This window comes from Dreissena polymorpha, chromosome 4, assembly GCF_020536995.1.
Source record: "Dreissena polymorpha isolate Duluth1 chromosome 4, UMN_Dpol_1.0, whole genome shotgun sequence".
Classification (NCBI taxonomy): Eukaryota; Metazoa; Mollusca; class Bivalvia; order Myida; family Dreissenidae; genus Dreissena; species Dreissena polymorpha.
In genome coordinates, this window is record NC_068358.1 from 131654843 (window position 1) to 131677021 (window position 22179).

Genomic DNA, 22179 nt, shown 5'->3' on the forward strand with positions numbered 1-22179 from the left:
AGTTCCCGAGCACCTTGTTGATAATGGCCGAGTTGCATCATTGCCAACTTGCGCCTCCATGTTTTGTTAATGGTCCTTACTTCCCAATAACTGACACCAATTGGCTACTTATCTTCAATCGACGGGTGCAACATTATGGAAAAATTATCTCTGCCCAATCAAATACAAGTTTTTCAATTGGTCAATTTATATTAATCTGTTATAAAAAAAGAGTATAAATAAAGTTGTGTTTGTCATTACTGTTGTTTTGACAATCTTTTTAACCAAGAACTGCGAGATATTTTTTGTGAATTTCTTAAGCGTTCCGTCCGAGCGCATGTTCTCATCGGCCGGCTTGGTACTTACCAAGTTAAGGAACAGACTAAAAAGCGACTTAGTTATTTTCATGAACAAAAGCCTTAGGTCAGTACATCTAAGCGAATAGAAATAAAATTAAACTGAATGTATTAATTGTATGTAGAATGTTTATATCATAATATGCTTTTGTTTTATTTTTACGATGGTTTTTATTACGAAATTACGTATTTTGCGACTTTGATATTGTTCTTATAAATAAAATAATTTAAATAAAGAAATCATATAAATGCTTTATATTGTTTGTTCTTTTGTTAACAGTGCACATTAATGTATTCACAGTATTGTGATGATCAGGTAACAGCCTTTTTAGTTTACTTACAAAATAATATGGATAAATGGATATATTCGGATAGCGGATACGGTTATCCGGATACCGATTTTGGATACGATTCCCGTCCCTACATCAATATAAAAATAAAAAATAAAATTTACTGACAATGGTGGAGTTTCACCTTTAGGGGACCATATTGCTTGGAAATCTCTTGTTCTATACTTTTATTTGAAAGACAATCCGAAAAATAATCAGAGCTGGACCAAATATGATATCACAATATTACATTGCTATTAACATTTTCTTACAGCAAAACCATCGTGAGATGCTGGAGATACAGCTGGTACATTCCCAGAGCTCGAAGGAGGGAGTGTGCCCCGTGTTTGCACCGTCCCCAGGGGTGGAGGCCCTACATCAGTACGCAGAGAGGAACAGGGATGAGCTAGACACTCTCAGTATGTAATCATGAACTTGCAGAGAAGGGGTATATAAGAATTACTTTGATGGTCATTCGGTTGTTTCCCCAATCAGGGGTGGCGAAATCTCAAAAAACTATACTTGTCCACGGACAACCATTTATGAAATTTAACTTGTCCGTTGCTGAACTACACTTGTCCATTAATGTTTATATATATTATAAATGCATTTATTGATTAATGTAAAACAATGTGGAATTCACCAAAATGAGTATGATTTTCTAGTGTTGTTTATAGTTGTATTTCAATAGTACATTCATTTTAGCAGTTTATTATAAACAATATAAAGACTTTCTAAAACTTTTAATTTTGCAACGCTAGTGTTATTTAAACATGTGTTGAACATAAGTACATCGTAATCTTAACAAATTAAACTAGTCTAATATGTGGACCTCATCAGACTGAGGCTCCGCTACTGGTAGCAATTTGATTATCATCAACTGGTAACCATTGAAAATCAGTGAGCCAAGTTTCTTGAAAAGTTCTGGTGCGTTTACTAAGATTATATTTTTTATCATAATCTTTCTTAGTTTTTTTGGAAGGTGGACTGCTCAATGCTTCGGGTTTCTGCTCCGTTGTTGAAGATTTAAAAAAAACTAAATGTTCCATTTTTACCATTAAAGTCGTCTAAAATAATAAAGTAGACCGTGTTTTGATTACCTTACTTTGATACTTTTTATTTCCGTCTGATTGTAAAAATAAAGAAACCAGTCTTTACACTGTCTAACAGTCGGGCCGAATGTTTAAAATGCGGCATGCTCCTGGTCTTTTATAGAATGAGGGAGATCACTGCGCAGGAGTGTGCCCGTATTTTAGCTTGATTGCTCCGCAAATAGCACTGACAATGTAATCGCATGTCAACAGCCGGTTTTGTAAAACTTAATTACTGCTTTTATACTCGGGCAACTCGGACATTTGATTTCGCCACCCCTGCCAATTGCTCATGTTGTCCACATTAAATGTTTGTTGAGTAGGTTGTTGTAACATTTCCCAAGCCATTAAATCAAAATTTAAAATATGTTATCAACATTAATTGTGCGTGTGCAAGAAACTGTTATAATCACCAGTTGTCCGAACATTCCTAAGTTGCCTTTGTGCATATACAAGGGTTTTTTTAGTTGCTCACTTATCCCTTTTAGTGCGGGAGCCGGATTTTAAAGGCCTTTGCAAACGTTTGGATCCAGATGAGACGCCACAGAACGTGGCGTCTCATCAGGATCCAAACTGTTTGCTATTCTGATAGTATTCTTTGAAAAAAATTAGGGATGTCAACGAATATCCGAATATTCGGTCCCGGACCGAATATTCGGATACTGTTTTCCGAATCGAATATTCGGAAGAAAAAATAAAAAATCGAGTAATTTCAAAGACTTTGTATTCGTAAAATTTGCTTCAAACATTGTCACAAAAGTTGTTCCTCGTGTCATAATGTTTATTCCGGTAGGCGCGTTAATGCGTCGCTATGGTGATGACAGTATACCGGTCATAAATCCCGCTAACAAAGCCGGACACTTTGTGTCAAAATTATGATAGGTGCAAATCGCGTCGGCAATCAAAACACCGACCTGCACTTGATCCAATGACTCGAATTACATTTAAAATTATCAAAGATTAAATGAGTAAAGGAAAAGCCAACTTTGTGTAAAAACAAATAAGACCGTATGGCAATTAAAACACCGACCCGTATTGATCTAATAACTCGAATTACATTTAAAATGATCAAAGATTAAATGAGTAAAGAAAGAGCCGACTTGGTGTGAAAAACAAAACAGATCGTATGGTTTTAATCACGTTGTCCAATCAAAAAAGCTTTTAGAAAATAATTTACTCAACCTCTAATGAGTATTTGCGTATCGAATGTTCCAAACATTAATTAATTACTCAATATTCAATCAGGTATTATACTTAAAGAAATGTTTTTGGTATTTCACCCTCATTTAATTGAAAATATTATAATTGCTACACGCATAAAGTAAATATCTGTCCAAGCAAAATGCCACCTACGCCTTCTGCTGCTTGGAAGTATTTCACGACATCATCCGATAAGATGTCGCCGATCCAAGTGTCTTTTAAACGTGGCAACTTTAAAAGACTGACTGTTTGGTCTGTTAAACAGGTTCAAAGTGTGTTGTGGCTATGTACATACTAAGTAATTCGTTTAAGTTCAGCTTTAATTATATGTAGATCTAACTGTTTTATCATGTAATTTTTTTGTCGTCATGTAATATTATGTTTCTCGTTCTATTGTTGATGTACGATATAATAGTTTAAAAACAGTTTTTGTCATTCAATTTTAACAATAAAAAGTAATCAACAACATCAGCTTCGAATTAACGACGGAAACGCTGTGTCAATATTTAAACACTTCCGGTGAACTTCCGGTAAAAACGAAAGTAGAATTCATGGAGTAATGGTACGGTAAACAAAGTTGACTTTTTTCCAACAGATGTTGACCGAATATCCGAATATTCGTTCGGAAGGGTGACCGAATATTCGAATACCGAAATCGGTATTCGTTGCCATCCCTAAAAAAAATTGAAGAAAATGCTAATTTTAGAAATTCAGCAGACGACATTTTAGCAGAAGACAAATTTCCCAGAATGCAAAGTGTTATGTATTAGTTTGCTAGTCACATTATGTGTTTTCAGGTCATACCATAGGAATTATTATTCATTTGCTAAACTCCTTATTTCAACGACAAGTATGTCATTCACAATAAACATTTTACCAAAAAATAGTATTCCCAGATTGGCAGCCATGACTTAAGTTAACTTCCCATAAATTCTTCACTTATACCTTTGCCCTAAAATACAAGAATATGCTTGTTTTGACACTATCACTGATGTGCTGTGTTACAGCTGGACATCCGGATGAGGAGACTGTGAAACACATGGGGATGGTGTGGGACCTCTGTGTGGCTCTTTGGGGAAACATGCCCGAGTTCAACAACATGGGTAACAATTATGCACTACTTGTTTTTGAGCCTTGCTCCATGAAAATGGGGCTAAATGCATATGTGTATAGTGTTGTCCCATATTTGCCTGTTCATTTTGCACAAGCTAATCAGGGATGACACTTGCTGACGTAACTTGATGTTCCTTAACAAGAGACTTCTTTTAAATGAAAATACCATAAAAGTGTAGTTTTGTCCCTGATTAGCCTGTGTGGACTGCCCAGGCTTATCTGGGATGACACTTTACGCACATGCATTAACCCTTTCAGTGCTGGAACTGAATTTTGAAGGCCTTTGCAAACAGTTTGGATCCAGATGAGACTGAAACTAACTGAAAATATTACGGCCGCACTAAAGGTTGCAATACAACAATTATAATTAAAAGCCGTACGGCAGAAAAAGGAACAACTAAAATGATGAAGAATCAATTACAATTCGTTTTCCATTTTTCAAAATCGTTTTCTGTACGATTGATTTTTAATTTCAATACGTTTTCTGTCAAATATAAATTGTAAAAACGAACCTTATCTGTTGCCCTGTACAACTTTGAAACAGACATGTTGTCTTACTCTGTTTGCTATGTTTTCCAGACGTGGGCAAGGACAGCTACATGTACCACAGGGCCAGACGAGAGGCATTCTCCAATTGGCTGGCTTCAGTTTCCATGGAAACCATCATCAAGGAAGTGCAGGAAAATAAGTACAAGGTGTGTACAAACATTTATGTAAACTTGAAATGCAGTGTAATTGATTACAATGGAATCAATTTATGATCCCCAGGGAGGAAATAAAGTAGTCACATCGACCATATGTGGGTGTTAGTGTAGATTGGTTAAAGAATCTCAAGAAAAAGGAATATTCATGAACAACTTATGTATTTTTAATCAAACTATTTCATGTCTTGAAACAAAAATTGTTTGAGGACGAAGTAGAATGTATGCCTGTGTTAATGTAATTAAAGGAAAGAAATATGATCAACATTTTCTTGAATATTACCCATCAGAAGTTGGAAGAGTTCGGCCTCCTTTCCTCCAAAGTTAAAAGAAATTGAGCCATGTCTGGGAAAACAGGGTTAAATGCATGCAAAGTCCTCACAGGCAAATCAGGAAGAGACTTTCAGCTTCTATTATATTTTTCTTTTCTTAGCAAAAATCCAGTTTGGGCAGAAAATTTTTGGGATGACACACACATGCATTAAACCCCATTTTCCCAGAGCAAGGCTCACTTTCAGTTTTTCTCTTCACAGGATAACGGTCACCTGGCAGCCATCTTGAGTTCCCTGACGGGCGGTCGGATCACGGAGGCGTGTCAGCTGGCTCAGAAGGCTGGGGACCACCGCCTGGCCCTGCTGCTGGCTCAGGCTGTCAGCAACTACATGCCACGACAGATGGTCTCCAAGCAGCTTGAGGAGTACATTGAATTTGGGGTAGGTTGGCTTCAGGGACCATCTATATGTGCAGCATTGTGGGAAAATGGGGCTTAATGTATGTGTGTAAAGGCGTTGTCCCAGATTAGCCTATGCTGTCGGCTTGACTTGTTTTTCTTTAAGATGTGAATTTCCTTAAGGAAAAATTTAATTAACCCTTTCAGTGCTGGAACCGAATATTGAAGGCCTTTGCAAACAGTTTGGATCCAGATGAGACGCCACAGAATGTGGTGTCTCATCAGGATCCAAACTGTTTGCTATTCTGATAGTACTCTTTGAAAAAAATCGAAGAAAATGCTAATTTTAGAAATTCAGCAGACGACATTTTAGCAGACGACAAATTTCCCAGCATGCAAAGGGTTTAAGCAGAAATTTGCATTCGAGTTTAAAGGGCATGACATGCACAGGCTAATCTGAGCCAACACTACACACATGCATTAAGCCCTGTTTTCCCAGAGCTTGGCTCATTTTGACTTTTTTTTTCCGAGCAATACTTCTCACCCTAATAAATGCCTCTGTTAAATGTTCAGGTTTCAGGCAAATGTGCAATGACTTCATATAATTGTTTCCACTACAGGTACTTAATTCAAACTTAATAAATTTGTTTTGGGTAATTGTTTTTCTGTCATTGACAAAATTCCTTAACTATGAACTGCAGTAAAGTGCAAATTTGACACTATTTGTATGTCAAAAATTCTTGTTTTGCTTCAGATATTAAATTAAGTTTGTCACAAGCCAATAGCAGATTATTATATGCTTGACCTCTATTTGTTCTCTTACCAGTCATAAGCATGTAAATCTTTGGTGGGCCTTTAGTTGTTATCCCCCGCCATAAGGGGAGGGATATTGTTTTGGCGTTGTGTCCGGAACTTTTGTGTCCGGAGCCATATCTTGGAAGTGCTTTGGCAGATTTCATTGAAACTCGGTATAAGTATATATATGGATAAGAGGATGATGCAAGCCAAATGGCATTGTGCACCATCTGTTAATAACGGAGTTATGGCCCTTTTCATCTTGAATAAATGCTTTTTAATATAAGCTTAGAGCTTTATCTCCATTAACACATGAGCCAGAGCCATGAAACTTGCCATAGTTGTTCTCAATCATCTGAGGGTGCTTCACATTCAACACCCATAATCCTAGGGGCTAAGGTCAAGGTCACACATTGAGGTCAAAGGTCACAAATTTGATGAATTATTCATTATTTAGTCATTCCTTTACTATGCATCAAGGGATTCTGTAATAACTGTCCACAATTGTTCTCCATTACTTAGCTGAGTGTCAAATATAAGATGAAGGTTGCTAGGGTCATGGTCAAAGTCACACACAAAGGTCAAAATCACACATTTTGATTAAATATTCCTTATTTGTTAAGGATTGTACCATACTAAGTTTGTTATTGTCCCAAATACTAATGACACACACATGTTGGGCCCATGCACAAGAGCCAGTCTTAATTTCTTGTACATTTAGACTAATTACTCCCCCCCTGCCAAAGGCAGAGGGATATATAGAGTTGGCGTTGTGTCAGTATGTCACAATTTTGAAATTGGTGGGGGATATCAATTATTCAACGAATTTGCTTGTTCTTTTACTAGCCAATGTCACTTGAAAATGTATATGGCCTCTAGTTTTTGTTTCACTAGCCATTGTTACTTGAGTATATATGTATATCTGGTATTTCTTTCACTATCCAGTGTCTCTTTTATATGTATTTGGTCTCAAGTTTTTCTTCCACTTTCCAATGGCACCCTAAATATGATGGGCATCTTATTAGAAAACATATATTCATTACACAAAGTATTGAAAGAGTGTCAGCAACCATGTCCTAACAGTTTCTAATCCAATCATGACTGACGTCTATGTGGTAACATCTATGGCCCTGTAGGTGAACAACTTCTTCAACGAGACTCGGCTCAAGATCTACAGCCTGTTGGCCGGCCAGCTGGTGCTCCAGTGCAGTGACATGACTGTGAACACGTGTGAGGACATGGGTTGGAAGAGGGCCCTTGCACTGCACCTGTGGTGAGTTAGAACTGACAGAAAATAACCATATAACCTGATTCAAGGCAAATATGAAAATTGGCCAAAATGCATGTGCGTAAAGTGTTGTTCCAGATTACCCTGTCCTGCCCACACAGGCTAATCAGGGATGACTTTCTGCCTTAATTGGATTTTCATTTAGTCCAGACTTCCTTTGAACAAAAAAATCCATACAAATACAAGGTGTAATCCATAATTACCCTGTGCAGACTGCAAACTGTAATCTTAGAGTAAACTTTTTGCACATGTATTGAGAAGTTTTATCAGAAAAAGGCTTATGTGAATTGCGAGAAGATGGTAACATTTGTTTGGAAAATGTTCAGGTGTATTGGTGGAACATGGTCAACAGCATGATAACTGATTGCCCTGCACTTATGTTGAGATGGGTAAGCCTGAACATGGTCGATGCCATGCACTTATGGTGAGTCACAAACTCAAGATTAGGGTCAAATATTTGGGTAGAACTAGGTACCGGTACATGTTTGCACTGTAATTGTGGTGAGTCACAATAGGCGGAACACAGTTTAATATATTGGTGGAAATGGCAAAAAAAGCAAATGTCTTTAATCTTTAAGAACAATGCTTTTAATGAGTTGAAAATATAATATCAAAATTATAGGTTCTTTGATCACATAGATCACAATTGTTGTAGTGTGATAAATAATAAGAGACTCCCTTGGGGAGTACAGGGTGTAATGCATGTGCCTAAAGTGTCCTACCAGATTAGCCTGTGCTGTGTGCACAGGCTTTTAAGAGACAACACTTCCAACTTTAATTGTATTTTAATGCCCCTGATCAAATGATTTAGGGGGTATATTGTTTTCGGCCTGTCTGTCTGTCTGTCTGTCTGTCATTGTATGTGTTAGTCTGTCCCAAAACTTTGACCTTGCACGTAAAATTAAAACTCGTGGGTCTATGTTTTCAAAACTTCACATGTGCATGCATCTCATTGAGATCTACAATCAAACATGGTTTGAGGTCACTGATAAAAGGTCAAGGTCACTGGGGGCATTGTGTTACACAAACACAGCTCTTGTTTGTTTTATGTCCATGTCTTCTTAGCAAAAGTTCAGTGCAAACTGCACAGGCTAATCTGGGATTACACTTTACACTTTAATGGTATGTTTTGTTTAAAGAATTTTCTTCTTAGCAAAAAACCAATAAGGCGGAAAGTGTTGTCCCGGATTTGCATGTGTGGACAGCACAAGCTAATCTGGGATTACACTTTAATGGTATTTTTCGTTAAAAGAATTCTCTTCTTAGCAAAATACTACTTAGGAGGAAAGTATTGTCCCTGATTTGCATGTGTGGACAGCACTGGCTAATCTGGAATGACACACAAGCATTAAGCCCCATTTTTACAGGACAAGGCTGATACACAGATATCAGTAGTACAATGTCAAATGTTTCCATTCCTTACAAAACATTAAAATACTGCCAGGTTCTGCTGCCAAGCAGATGCCCCCATCCAGGAGGCGGTAGAGATCTACGACCGCTCCTTTGAGGGCAGCAGGGAATACCCAGCCTACTGCAGCCCTCCCCTGCCCCCCTACCTGGAGCGTGAGGGGGGTGGGGCACTGGGGGAGGAGGAGGGGCGGATACAGGACACCTGCTACCACCTGCTGGCCCTCTACTGCCAGAAGTGTCGACAGCTGGAGAGTGTTCTCAATCCCACCACCTCTACACCCAGCCAGCTTGACTACAGATTGAGGTAACACAGACACCAGAGTGTTTGTTTTTTCCAGTTATCTATATTTTATAGGGTTAGACACATGTGATTGGTACATGAACGCTATGTTACGATTGTATTTGGTATTACATGTATTCTTGTTATGTGATCTCCGTAAGTAATTTGTTGGTAAACTTTTCAGTCAAATAATATTTCCTTACACACTGAGCAGATTTTTACGAAACTTCAAAGGAATGAATGGATAACTCTCTTTCAAGAGTGCAAAATATATAGTGGAAAAAATCAACAATTAATCGCAATAAAACAAAATACAACAAAGGTTGCCAGACCTGTCTGATTTTGCTATATACATTTAATTTGTTTAGTGATTTAATTTGATAGAATGAAATATGTGAATTTAGGATTGTGAATTTTGGTTCCATTGTTAAATTACCAATTTAAATATGTCCCTATATTACATAAAGAGTTATAACCTTGGAAAATTGTTAACACTCAAGAAGAAAGTCATTCTTAACCAAGCTGGCATTTTTACAGTTAAAGCTCAATTATTTTTTTTACCTGAGTATCAACTACTACATTATGCATTAAATGGCTGCTTTATTCTGGGTGTTAAATCTCTGGTGTTGTGTGTAAAATGGGTAAACTCCTGTATCAGGCACTATACCTCTTTAGCCAAATTACAATAGCCAAGTCTTTGTAATGACAATAAAAAAAGAGAATCCAAGTTCACCCATTAAAAACGCACTGCACACTTCAAACTTAAACTGATGTTCAAATTTCATATATTCTTTTCTGTTGTCATGGTGAAGGTGAATTGGAATTGGTATGTTGCAGGCCTCAACCCGGCAATTTTGGGGAAAATGCAGTTTTACTATTGGGAATTTTTTGCGCAAAAAGTCCACTGATTTGGGAAAACTAAGTTGAAATAAATTAAAGGGAAGTTTTCTTTCAACTTGGGAACTTTGTTTTTTATTTCGCTTTGGGAATGGGTCTGTTTAACAGACAGGTAGATAAACCAGGAAAATATCTGTTTTGTATTGTAGTTCTGTTGACATTTCAGCTGGCACCTAGGTCAGGTGTTACGCAGCTTGTCGTACCGACACCTATCCCCGTACCATGCAGCCAGCCTAGACATGAACTTTGTGGCCCACTTGGAGTCCCTGGGTCTCTGGGAGTGGGCCGTCTTCATAGCCCTGCACTTGGAGAACACTGTCAGGTAGGTAGTGTGCCATGCACTGTTGGGTGAATTGTAGCAGATGAGTTCACAGCCATTTTTTTCTTCTGTATAAAGTATCCGTAAAAGGTACTTTCTCAATTGAGTAAAAACAACAAAATTCCCAATTGACATCTGAAAAATTGAATATTTCAAGCCAAAATGCATGTAATTGAGTATTTGATTAAGTGTGTGCAATTTATGCCAAGAAATTAAAAAGACCAAGAATTGTCAATCTGAAGATTTCACACCGCAAATTTTCCCTATTTCAGTTTTTTCTCGCACTAATTTTTAGCTCTACTGGCCAAAACCCTGAAGAGCTTATGTCGTGGCGAGGTTTCCGTCGTCCGTCCGTGCGTGCGTTAGACTTTTTCTTGTTTACGCGATAAAGTCCGCAGTTTTCATCCGATTCTTTTCAAATTTGTTCAGTGTCTTTATATTAATAAGGACTCAAACCCTATTGAAAATGGGTTACATCAGAGTAAAAAGTCCAGAATTATCTCCCCTTGAATTTGTGAAAATTGTAGAAAATATGGCTTGTTTACGCAATTAAGTCCATAGTTTTCATCCAATCATTAACCAACTTTCACAGTGTCTTTATCGGAATGATGAGTCAAACCCTATTGAAAATGAGCAATATCGGAGTTAAAAGTCCAGAATTATCTCCCCTTGAATTTGAGAAAAAAATGAAAATCTTTAACATTTTTCCATAACTTTTGCAATATTGAAGATAGCAACTTCATATTTGGCATGCATGTGTATCGCATGGTCAAAGGTCAAAAAAATAAATTCAAAGCGGCGCAGAAGGGGACATAGTGTTTCCGACAAACACATTTCTTGTTTGTTATCCCCCACCATAGGCGGAGGGATATTGTTTTGGCGTTGTCCGTCCGTCTGTCCGGAGCCATATCTTGGAAGTGCTTTGGCGGATTTCATTGAAACTTGGTATGAGTATATATATATGTATAATAGGATGATGCATGCCAAATGGCATTGTAAGCCATCAGTTAATAACAGAGTTATGGCCCTTTGTATCCTGAAAAAATGCTTTTTTGAGTGTCAAATATAATACTTTTATGTCAAGAAGCATATTGGGTTTCTTCTTGTTTATGCGATAAATTTCCCATTTTGGGTCTGTTTATTTAAAACTTACTCAGATTGTTCATACTATCAAGGGCTTGAGCCCTATTGATTCCAGTCAGTAGAGCGATTCAGGCCCTCATGGGCCTCTTGTTCCTAATTGGTATGGTACCAGAACTTTTTCCCAATTGCAAAAAAAGGCTGGTTCACTTACAGTATATGGCTTAGTGATTGGATTGAAAAGATACAGTATGTATCTTATGTTTATTAAAAATAAATTCTTAGACTGAACATTTTGGCCACATATTTCTGTTTAAGGCTATCAATTATTTCAAGAGCAGGGGAAGGACTATAATGATCAATTGTATGGATGGTTAAGTCAATTGGAAATCTGTTGTGCTTGCTTTTTAGCACACTACTCGGTGTATCTTACAATCTATATTTTAAACTTGATATTTTCAAGAATATTTTTATCCTAAGGTTATAACTGTTTTACAATTTTCTCTTTAGGCTTAATATTTACAAAGAGCTTAATATGTACAAAGAATATTTTATCAAAGATGGGTCATAACTTATGTAGAATTGTCTGTCTTCATTGTTGCAGCCGTGAGAGTGCAGTACGTGGCATTCTCAGTCGCCATGTACAGCTGGAGGGGGAAGGGGCGTACGAGGAGAAGGAGGCATTGCTACGGGAACGGCTGCATGTGCCACCAGAGTGGATTCACAGCGCCAAGGTGAGTGTTGCTATGGATATGGCAGCATGTGCCATCAGAGTGGATACACAGAGCCAATGTGAGTGTTGCTACGGGAATATCTGCATGTGCCACCAGAGTGGATACACAGCACCAAGGTGAGAGTTATTAAGGGAATATCTGCATGTGCCACCAGAGTGGATACACAGGGCCAAGGTGAGTGTTGCTATGGATATGGCAGCATGTGCCACCAGAGTGGATACACAGTGCCAAGGTGAGTGTTATTGCGGGAATATCTGCATGTGCCACCAGAGTGGATACACAGTGCCAATGTGAGTGTTGCTATGGGAATGGCTGCATGTGCCACCAGAGTGGATAAACAGTGCCAATGTGAGTGTTGCTATGGGAATGGCTGCATGTGCCAACAGAGTAGATAAACAGCGCCAAGGTGAGTGTTGCTATGGATATGGCTGCATGTGCTACCAGAGTGGATACACAGTGCCAAGGTGAGTGTTGCTATGGATATGGCTGCATGTGCCACCAGAGTGGATACACAGCGCCAAGGTGAGTGTTGCTATGGATATGGCTGCATGTGCCACCAGAGTGGATACACAGTGCCAAGGTGAGTGTTGCTATGGATATGGCTGCATGTGCCACCAGAGTGGATACACAGTGCCAAGGTGAGTGTTGCTATGGATATGGCTGCATGTGCCACCAGAGTGGATACACAGTGCCAAGGTGAGTGTTGCTATGGATATGGCTGCATGTGCCACCAGAGTGGATACACAGTGCCAAGGTGAAAAGGGGAAAGAGTATCAGAGATGATTATGGGTTTCATATAAAAAAGTTATCTTGGTACAAACTCATTTATATGAGAAAGCAGAAATGGTCAAGGACATGAAAGTATGATGTCTTTGGGTTTCATCATTACCTATACGAAAATAAAAATTTCATTTTTATGCCCCCAAAGGAGGGCATATATTGATCGGACCGTCCGTCTGTCTGTCTTTCCATCACACTTTGCGTTTAGCTTTCTGCGTTTAGGTTTTGAAAAATGCTCATAACTTCTATGGCCCTTCAGATAGCAACTTGATATTTGGCATGCATGTGTATCTCATGGAGCTGCACATCAATGTCATCCTTCAAGGTCAAAAAAACAAATCCAAGGGAAGTAATAAGCTTCAAATGGAGATAATTATCTGTACCTGCCAAATGATAAAAAACAATTAATAAATCAAAGCGGCGCAGTAGGGGGCATTGTGTTTCTGACAAACACATCTCTTGTTTAAGAATGTTAATTGTTCCTCAGCAGATCAGATCAATGAGTTGTCATTGGGTCTTTGTTGAGCAGACCAGGGCCTGTGGCCCTCTTGTTTTTAGCTCACCTGAGCGATAGCTCGGGGTGAGCTATTGTGATCACTCAGCGTCCGGCGTCCGGCCGTCCGTCTGTAAACAATTTGTAAACATCTTCTTCTACTAAACCATTGAGCCAATTTCAACTAAATTTCATGTGGAGCATCCCTAGGTCATGGGACAAAAGAATTGTTTAAAAAAATTTGATCGCATAACCAAGATGGCCGCCATGACCATATATGGTAAAAAACCTTAAAAAATCTTCTTGTCAGAAACCGCTCATCAGATTTTCAAAAAATTTCACAGGAATGACCTTTGAAGGCTCCCCTGAAAAAGTTGTTCAAAGAAATTTGATTCGTCAAAAAACATGGCCGCAGGAGCTCGTTGAACTTTGCATGTTTATTCGTTTTTGCCTATTTTGTGAAAACTTTCATTTGAATGATAATTTAAGAATGCATACGCGGCCAACAGGGCACACTCTGAACAATATTACTGAAGCAACTGTTCTGTAATCCTAAATCTATAATTATCAGTCCAATGAAACATCATCCTTTTAGTAAAATACAGTGAATCAGTAAAAATATTATCAGAATATGAGATTTTTGTATATTTTGTATGTTAAATATTGTGTTAATGTTTAATTTTGTTAATTAATATAAATATAAGCAGGACAGGGGAGGTAATACACTACAGGGGAAACAAATGCAATAAGTTTAAATTTATTGTTACAGATTTGCCTCCCTTGTAATTTATTTAAATTTTACCAAATGTAAGGCTAACTGCATTTTTGTAATGCATACTACTACTACTACTACTACTACTACTACTACTACTACTACTACTACTACTACTACTACTACTACTACTGCTGCTACTACTGCTGCTGATGCTGCCGCTGCTGCTGCTGCTACTACTACTACTTCTACTGCTACTACTACTACTACTACTACTACTACTACTACTACTACTACTACTACTACTACTACTACTACTACTACTACTACTACTACTACTACTACTACTACTACTACTACTCTACTACTACTACTACTACTTCTACTACTGCTACTCTACTACTACTACTACTACTACTACTACTACTACTACTACTACTACTACTACTACTACTACTACTACTACTACTACTACTACTACTACTACTACTACTACTACTATTTCTTCTGCTACCACCACCACCACCTACTACTACTACTACTCTATTACTACTACTACTACTACTACTACTACTACTACTACTACTACTACTACTACTACTACTACTACTACTATTTCTTCTGCCACCACCACCATCACCACCACCACCACCACCACCACCATTCACAGTGACAAAAAACGTATTCATACAATGGCTGCTACTACAACTTATAGCCCATATAGGGGGGCATGCATGTTTTACAAACAGCCCTTGTTATTTTGAACTCCACCTTCCCAGAATAGTTTAGTTCCTTTGGGTCTCAGGTGAGCGCCTTAGGGCCCATGGCCCTCTTGTTTGTAAAAATTACATCAGAGCTATTTCTGCATATGAATGTTAATCGTGACTTGTGCAATCTACTAAATATGTATGCCCCCAAAGGAGAGCATATAGTGATGGTCTGTCTGTCTGTTCGTCACGCTGCTAGGTTTCGAAAATTGCTCATAACCATACCATAGCTTGATATTGGACCAATGCTACATTTATGTAACATGTGCACCATATGACAGGCGCTACGGGCCAGTTACGAGGGTCGTGTGAGGGACGAGGCCTGGCACCTGCTGAGGGCCGGACAGTGGAACCGGAGTCATGTGATCGTGCTTCGACACCTTGCAGCAGACGACATCATTCACGGTAGGTCTGCAGTCTAAAACGAGTCCCGCTTTTGGAAAACAGGGTTTAATGCTGGTGCTTAAATTGTAATCCCAGATTGGACAGGCTAATCAGAGACGACACTTTCCGCTTTTTAAGGTATTTTTCATTGAAAGTCTCTTCTTAGCAAAAAGCCAGTGTATACTGAAAGTACACTGATTAGCCTGTGCTTATCTGGGACAACACATCAACATGGATTAACCCTTTGAGCGCTGGAACCCGATTTTGAAGGCCGTTGCAAACAGTTTGGATCCAGATGAAACGCCACAGAATGTGGCGTCTCATCAGGATCCAAACTGTTTGCTATCCTGATAGTGGTCTTAGAAAAAAAATCTAAGAAAATGCTAATTATAGAATTCAGCAGAGGACATTTAAGAAGACGACAAATTTCCCAGCATGCAAAGGGTTAATCTAAATTTTCCCAGAAAGAGGCTCATATGATGAAAGCAGCACATTGATACAGCAGTAATAATATCATGCTACTGCATTTTGTCACAGATGAGATATTTCATGGCAGGTTGGTTATTTACAATATCACATTTATTGATTTTTTGTTAATTAATAATTGGGCTTAGAAGTAAAACTTCAAAGGAAATTGTGATTGTTGGTTTGCATTACTATGCTATTATTTTCAACAATCTCATATACTTCTAGGTCATATAATATTCTTGAGTGCACATTGACTTAAGAGTGTACATTTCGATGACATTATTTGGACTACATATTCAAAAAAAGTGTTAGAACATCAATACAAAATTCAACCCCAAAGTGCCCTGAATACCTAAAAAAGATGGAATGTGGAACCAATTTAGAACAGCTGCTGTTTATCATATACTGTAATTACTCTATGTTTTCGCACACTTAAAAATAATTAAAAAAATTCCTGTCCGAAAACTTAGATACAAAAAATATTCACAAAATACAGGTGTTTGAAAACTTAGAGCCGAAAATTGAAGTGTCCAAAAATAGCGTCAATTGTATCAACGACTACCGGTAATGGCACGCGCTTGTAAAATACCATGCCGTATAGTATAAATTACAGTTATATTTGTTTGCACTGCATTTTAAATAATTTTAAATGCTTAATTTATTTGACAGAAAATTACTACAAGGTTTTACTTTGACCAACGAGTTCAAAGATGAGCATGTGATGTACCGATACTGGCTGGTATGAACCTGTAATTAAAACGCAATAAAAAAGCAAACTATGAATTCTTTGTTTGTTCATTTCCGATAGTTGTAGTCTAACACCTTCCATTGTTCGTAAAACATGCAATTGGGTGCATCACACTTTGAAGCGTTTAGTATTTGCCAAAGTTATTTTACTGAGAAGGGGTAGTACCATTGCGGTAGATAATTGAACTGTTAATTGGCAATACCCCTGGTAATTGTCATAACGCTTATGCTATTGGGCGAAACTATTGTTTAACACCGGTTTACAAGGTTATTTACCCAATAACGCAAATGTAATGGTCCGTTGCCCTCAGGCATGCACCTGAAGTATTTTATGATGTTAATCTGGTAGTAAAACCCCATGATCGAATCGTCATTAGATATCGAAAACAGGACCGAAATTTGATAAAATAGCGCTGTAAAATATACTGTCCGAAAACTTAGAGACATTAATTATGGACGAAAACTCGTGTGTCTGAAAATTAAGAGTTACGAAAATAATTATTTTTGCTAAAAAAAGGGGTGTCCGAAAACTTAGAGTGTCCGAAAACATAGAGTAATTACGGTAACTATGGCATGTACTTAATTGTCTGTCAAATTCTTATTGCATTAATGTAACCTTTCTTTTATTCATAATCATTGTTTTATTGAAATGCTGATTATTGCTTGGACAGAGAACCATGGTGGTCTGCTACGGTTCCTGACGGAGTTGTCCGTCCACAGTGCCGCCATCTTGGACTGGCATGTTGGGGGAAAGGTGTTCATGGAGTACATCAACATCTGTGAGAGCATGCAGCAGCTGTCTGAGGTAGGCACATGTGAGGGCAGAATGGGACAAGATGCAATCAGATGTTGTGGGGAGAGATGGGGGGAGGGGCTGGTTATAAATAGTTGTTTTCTTTTTTATGTACCACTTAGAATGGGTTGGGTTATAATGTTGTTTTAATGTCATAAATTCATACCTGCTATCCCAAGCTATACCTTTCTAGGTGGGTTAGCTTCAAGTGCTGGAATTTGGCCACCACTTCTACTGAAACAGATTCAGGTTAAACATAGTACAATGTAACCTTACCGGAAATCAAGAACCGTAACTCATCTTACTTTTCATACAATTAAAACAATGAGCGGGGTTGGGAGGTGAGACTTACCGATAGCAGGTAAGTATTTAATAATTAAAATGAATTTTATTTTAAGAAAATTTGTTTTAATGTCATAAATACATACCTGCTATCCCTAGCTGATTTTGTAGCTGTGGCGGGAGGTTCTCGTTATATTTTCCCATCACAACAAAAACCCATAATCAGGTTTTCAGCCAGAGATAGTAGAAATGTGTCCTCATACAATCTTTGTTAGTACAGAATTGTACTTCGTTTCTGAATAGGACCAGTACATTTACCCCATGGAAGAAACTACCGTTTGAGCAACCACAAGAGGACCCAACATATATAAATTGTCCTGTTGACACTCAAGAGAACGAAGATAGAATGAAGAAAAGGTGGTCGGATTCCTCCAGAAAGCAGCTTGAAGCACTTCAGAAAGTGCAACATTATTAATATTCGTCCACAAAGCCGAAAAAGCTCTTAATTCATGCGGTCTGATTTTAAAAAGGGATAATTCCCTAGATGATAGAGATGAACACACCTTCTTAATAGTCGAGGCTACCCAACGAGAAATAGAAGCCGCAGACACATCCCCCCCTTTTAACGGAATGAAAAGTCTCTTATGAGAACCTCGAATAGACTTTACTCTTTTAAGATAGAATTTTAACGCCCTGACTGGGCAAAAAAAATTATCATCATCTTCATGTCCACAAGTATTAGAAAGACTTGGAACTTTGAAGGTTTAGAAGCCATAGAGGGGAGTTGATATTTAGCAAGGAATCTTGGCTGACATAACAAAGTTACAGATCCATCTGAGGAATCAAAACAAAGATAATCATCCTCGATAGGTTGACCGCCGTACGGTCATTGCCTGGTTACAACACTGGTCATATCATGACCGGTAAGTCATCGGGAAACGGTCCGGTCACCAGGGATCTGTCGCCGGGGACCGGTCCGGTCACCGGCCATCTATCAACAGTGACCGCTCTGGTCACTGGTCAATACTGCCGCTCACTGGTCAGTACTACAGGTCACCGGTCATCGATCAAGAAGCGACATCGATCATCATCATCAGATTATTCCTACTCTTCTTCTTCTTCAAATGCATCTGGGTCGTCAAATAGTACAGACTATAGAGGTAGACGTCGTACACAATCTCCTTTATCGTAGCCCTCATTCACGGCGTCAATACTATCGATACCGATCATCTCGAGACTCTAGGACATGTTACTCTACGAGACGTCGTTCCCATCGCAGCCGATCTGTTTCTCGGCATCGCAGAAATAAGCTCGTCATCATGCTTCACATAAACAGTCTTGCTCTGACTTACCTGCTATCGGTAAGTCCCACCTCCCAACCCCGCTCATTGTTTTAATTGTATGAAAAGTAAGATGAGTTACGGTTCTTGATTTCCGGTTAGGTAACATTGTACTTTGTTTAACCTGAATCTGTTTCAGTAGGAGAATTGGCCGAATACCGGCACTTAAATATTTCTGGAGAAGCTTACCCACCTAGAAAGGTATAGCTAGTGATAGCAGGTAAGTATTTAATAATTAAAATGAATTTTATTTTAAGAAAATTTGTTTTAATAAGTCAAAAAGATAAAGTCTCCTTTAAAAAACTACAGATTAATCTGTCTAAACCTGACACTCCCTGATCATGCAGTTCTGGTTTAGAGGGACTTTTGGCTTCGAGTGGAAATTGAATATTGAAGGTTAATTACACAGTCTATTTTGATAAACACACAATTAAATATGTCTTAGTTTATCAGTGATTGTCAACCATCAAATTGCAAAACACAACGCTAAAACAATAAAACTTGTTATTTTATCTGTGAATAGGAATGTTATTTTATTAGCTCATCTATTTTTTGAAAAAAAATTATGAGCTATTGTCATCACCTTGGCGTCGGCGTTGGCGTTGGCGTTGGCGTTGGCGTTGGCGTTGGCGTCGGCGTCCGGTTAAGTTTTGCGTTTAGGTCCACTTTTCTCAGAAAGTATCAATGCTATTGCATTCAAACTTGGTACACTTACTTACTATCATGAGGGGACTAGGCAGGCAAAGTTAGATAACTCTGGCGTGCATTTTGACAGAATTATGTGCCCTTTTTATACTTAAAAAATTGCAAATTTTGGTTAAGTTTTGCGTTTAGTTCCACTTTTCTCAGTAAGTATCAATGCTATTGCATTCAAACTTGGTACACTTACTTACTATCATGAGGGGACTGGGCAGGCAAAGTTAGATAACTCTGGCATGCATTTTGACAGAATTATGTGCCCTTTTTATACTTAGAAAATTGACAATTTTGGTTAAGTTTTGTGTTTAGGTCCATTTTATTCCTTAAGCATCAAAGCTATTGCTTTCATACTTGCAACACTTACTAACTATCATAAGGGGACTGTGCAGGCAAAGTAATGTAACTCTGACTGGCATTTTGACAGAATTATGTGCCCTTTTTATACTTAGAAAATTGAAAATTTGATTAAGTTTTGTGTTTAGGTCCACTTTATTCCTACAGTATCAAAGCTATTGCTTTCATACTTGCAAGATTTATGAACTATCATAAGGGGACGGTGCAGGCAAAGTTATGTAACTCTGACTGGCATTTGGACGGAATTATGGGCCCTTTATACTTAGAAAATTGAAAATTTGGTTAAGATTTATGTTTTGGTCACTTTACCCCTAAAGTATCATAGATATTGCTTTCATACTTGGAACACTCACAAACTATCATAAGGGTACAGTAAAAGGACAAGTTGCATAACTCTGGTTGTCATTGTTACGGAATTATGGCCCTTTTTTGACTTAGTAACTTTTAATATATGGTTAAATTTTGTGTTTCGATCCACTCGAAGTATCAAGGCTATTGCTTTCAAACTTCAAATACTTACATGCTATCATGAGGTTACTGTACCTGGCAACTTGAATTTTACTTTGACCTTTGAATGACCTTGACTCTCAAGGTCAAATTATTAAATTTTGCTAAAATTGCCATAACTTCTTTATTTATGATTAGATTTGATTGATACTTTGATGAAACTACTCTTACCTGACATACCACAATAGACTTCACCCAAACCATCCCCCGTGCCCTCCCCCCCCCTCCCCCCCTCCCCCCCCCCCCCCCCTAATTTTTTTTTTTTTTTTTTTTTTTTTTATAAGATCATCTCACAAATGACCACCACACCCTCACACTATACCCCCACCCCACCCCCCCCACCCACCCCCCCAAATTTTTTTTTTGATTTTTTTTTTTTTTTTTTTTTTTTTTTTTAAGATCATCTCACAAATTATCACCACACCCTCACACTATACCCCCCCCCCCCCCCGATTTTTTTTTTTTTTTTTTTTTTTCGCTTTTTTGGAAGATAATGTAATAAATGTCCACAACCCCACACTATACACCCCTCTTCACTCCACTCCTCCCTCCTTTGTGATTGAAAATGAGAGTCCCTTCACCTTTAAAAAGAAAATAGATGAGCGGTCTGCACCCGCAAGGCGGTGCTCTTGTTACATTAGCAGTAATAATACATCATTGCCAACCTTTTTGAGTAATGCGGTTTGGACATTTTTAACCTTCCCAATATATTAGCTGACATGTAAATTTAAAAAGTTAATAGTTTACTCCCAATTTACTAATATACCACCCTAAAAAAGCAATTTAAATCAACAATATGTCATAACATCATTTCCCTGATAAAGATGTAATAAACCATAATATTACACCACTTAAAAAAAGTATGTTTGTAAATATGATGAGTATTAGCACTTCTATTGATAGGTATTCATCACGAGCATTAAATTTACTCTAAATTGTTTAACGTTGTGTACAGTCAGAAAAATGTTCTACCACGTTTATTAATTGTGAGCATCTTTAACATAAAATCTGATGTGCACAGCACAACAGATTAGTGGGTTATAATTACACTGAACCTGACCCATTTTTAATCCTAATGATGACGGGTATGCGGAATAAAGGGGATTCTTGTTTGGAGGAGATATTTTATAAACCTTCATAAAGGGAAATAATAAGCACTGGACATTATGTTGGTATTCCCTTTTCAAGAGTATCCAGCTTAGAGAGTTTCCAGTTTACCTGCAAGAGGGATGAATTTAACTTGATAAGTCATATTGATAATTCATCAGGAAAATCATCGGGGTGAAAATTTATTGTTGTCCCAGATTAGCCTGTGCAGTCACAGGCTTATTAGGGACAACACTTTCCACCTAAACTTTATATTTGTTTAGGAGACTTCCTATAAACGAAAAATCAATAAAAGCGGAAAGTGTTTCCCAAGTAAACCTGTTCTGACTGCGCAGGCTAATTTGGGACAACACTTTATGCACATGCATAAAGCCCAGTTTTCTCTTATTGTTAAGTCAGGAGAACCCAGCCAGTATGACCTGGACATGCTGCTGCCAGAAGTGAAGTCCCTGTGTACAAAGGTGGGCAGTCTGCACTGCAGGACATCCAAGGACAGGTACATGC

General features: G+C 38.1%; 1 protein-coding gene across 2 annotated transcripts in view; it reads left to right on the plus strand.

Moving 5' to 3' along the window:
* LOC127876511 (nuclear pore complex protein Nup98-Nup96-like) overlaps positions 1 to 22179 on the plus strand; it is a 94123-nt gene that overhangs the window by 67844 nt on the left and 4100 nt on the right. For both annotated transcript variants that reach the window (XM_052421810.1, XM_052421811.1), the window contains exons 26-36: positions 939 to 1083; positions 3963 to 4058; positions 4648 to 4763; positions 5303 to 5482; positions 7371 to 7507; positions 8967 to 9236; positions 10276 to 10431; positions 12113 to 12242; positions 15276 to 15399; positions 17265 to 17398; positions 22071 to 22171. In XM_052421810.1, coding sequence (XP_052277770.1) covers positions 939 to 1083; positions 3963 to 4058; positions 4648 to 4763; positions 5303 to 5482; positions 7371 to 7507; positions 8967 to 9236; positions 10276 to 10431; positions 12113 to 12242; positions 15276 to 15399; positions 17265 to 17398; positions 22071 to 22171 — 1589 coding nt within the window. The remainder of the gene's footprint in view (positions 1 to 938; positions 1084 to 3962; positions 4059 to 4647; positions 4764 to 5302; positions 5483 to 7370; positions 7508 to 8966; positions 9237 to 10275; positions 10432 to 12112; positions 12243 to 15275; positions 15400 to 17264; positions 17399 to 22070; positions 22172 to 22179) is intronic.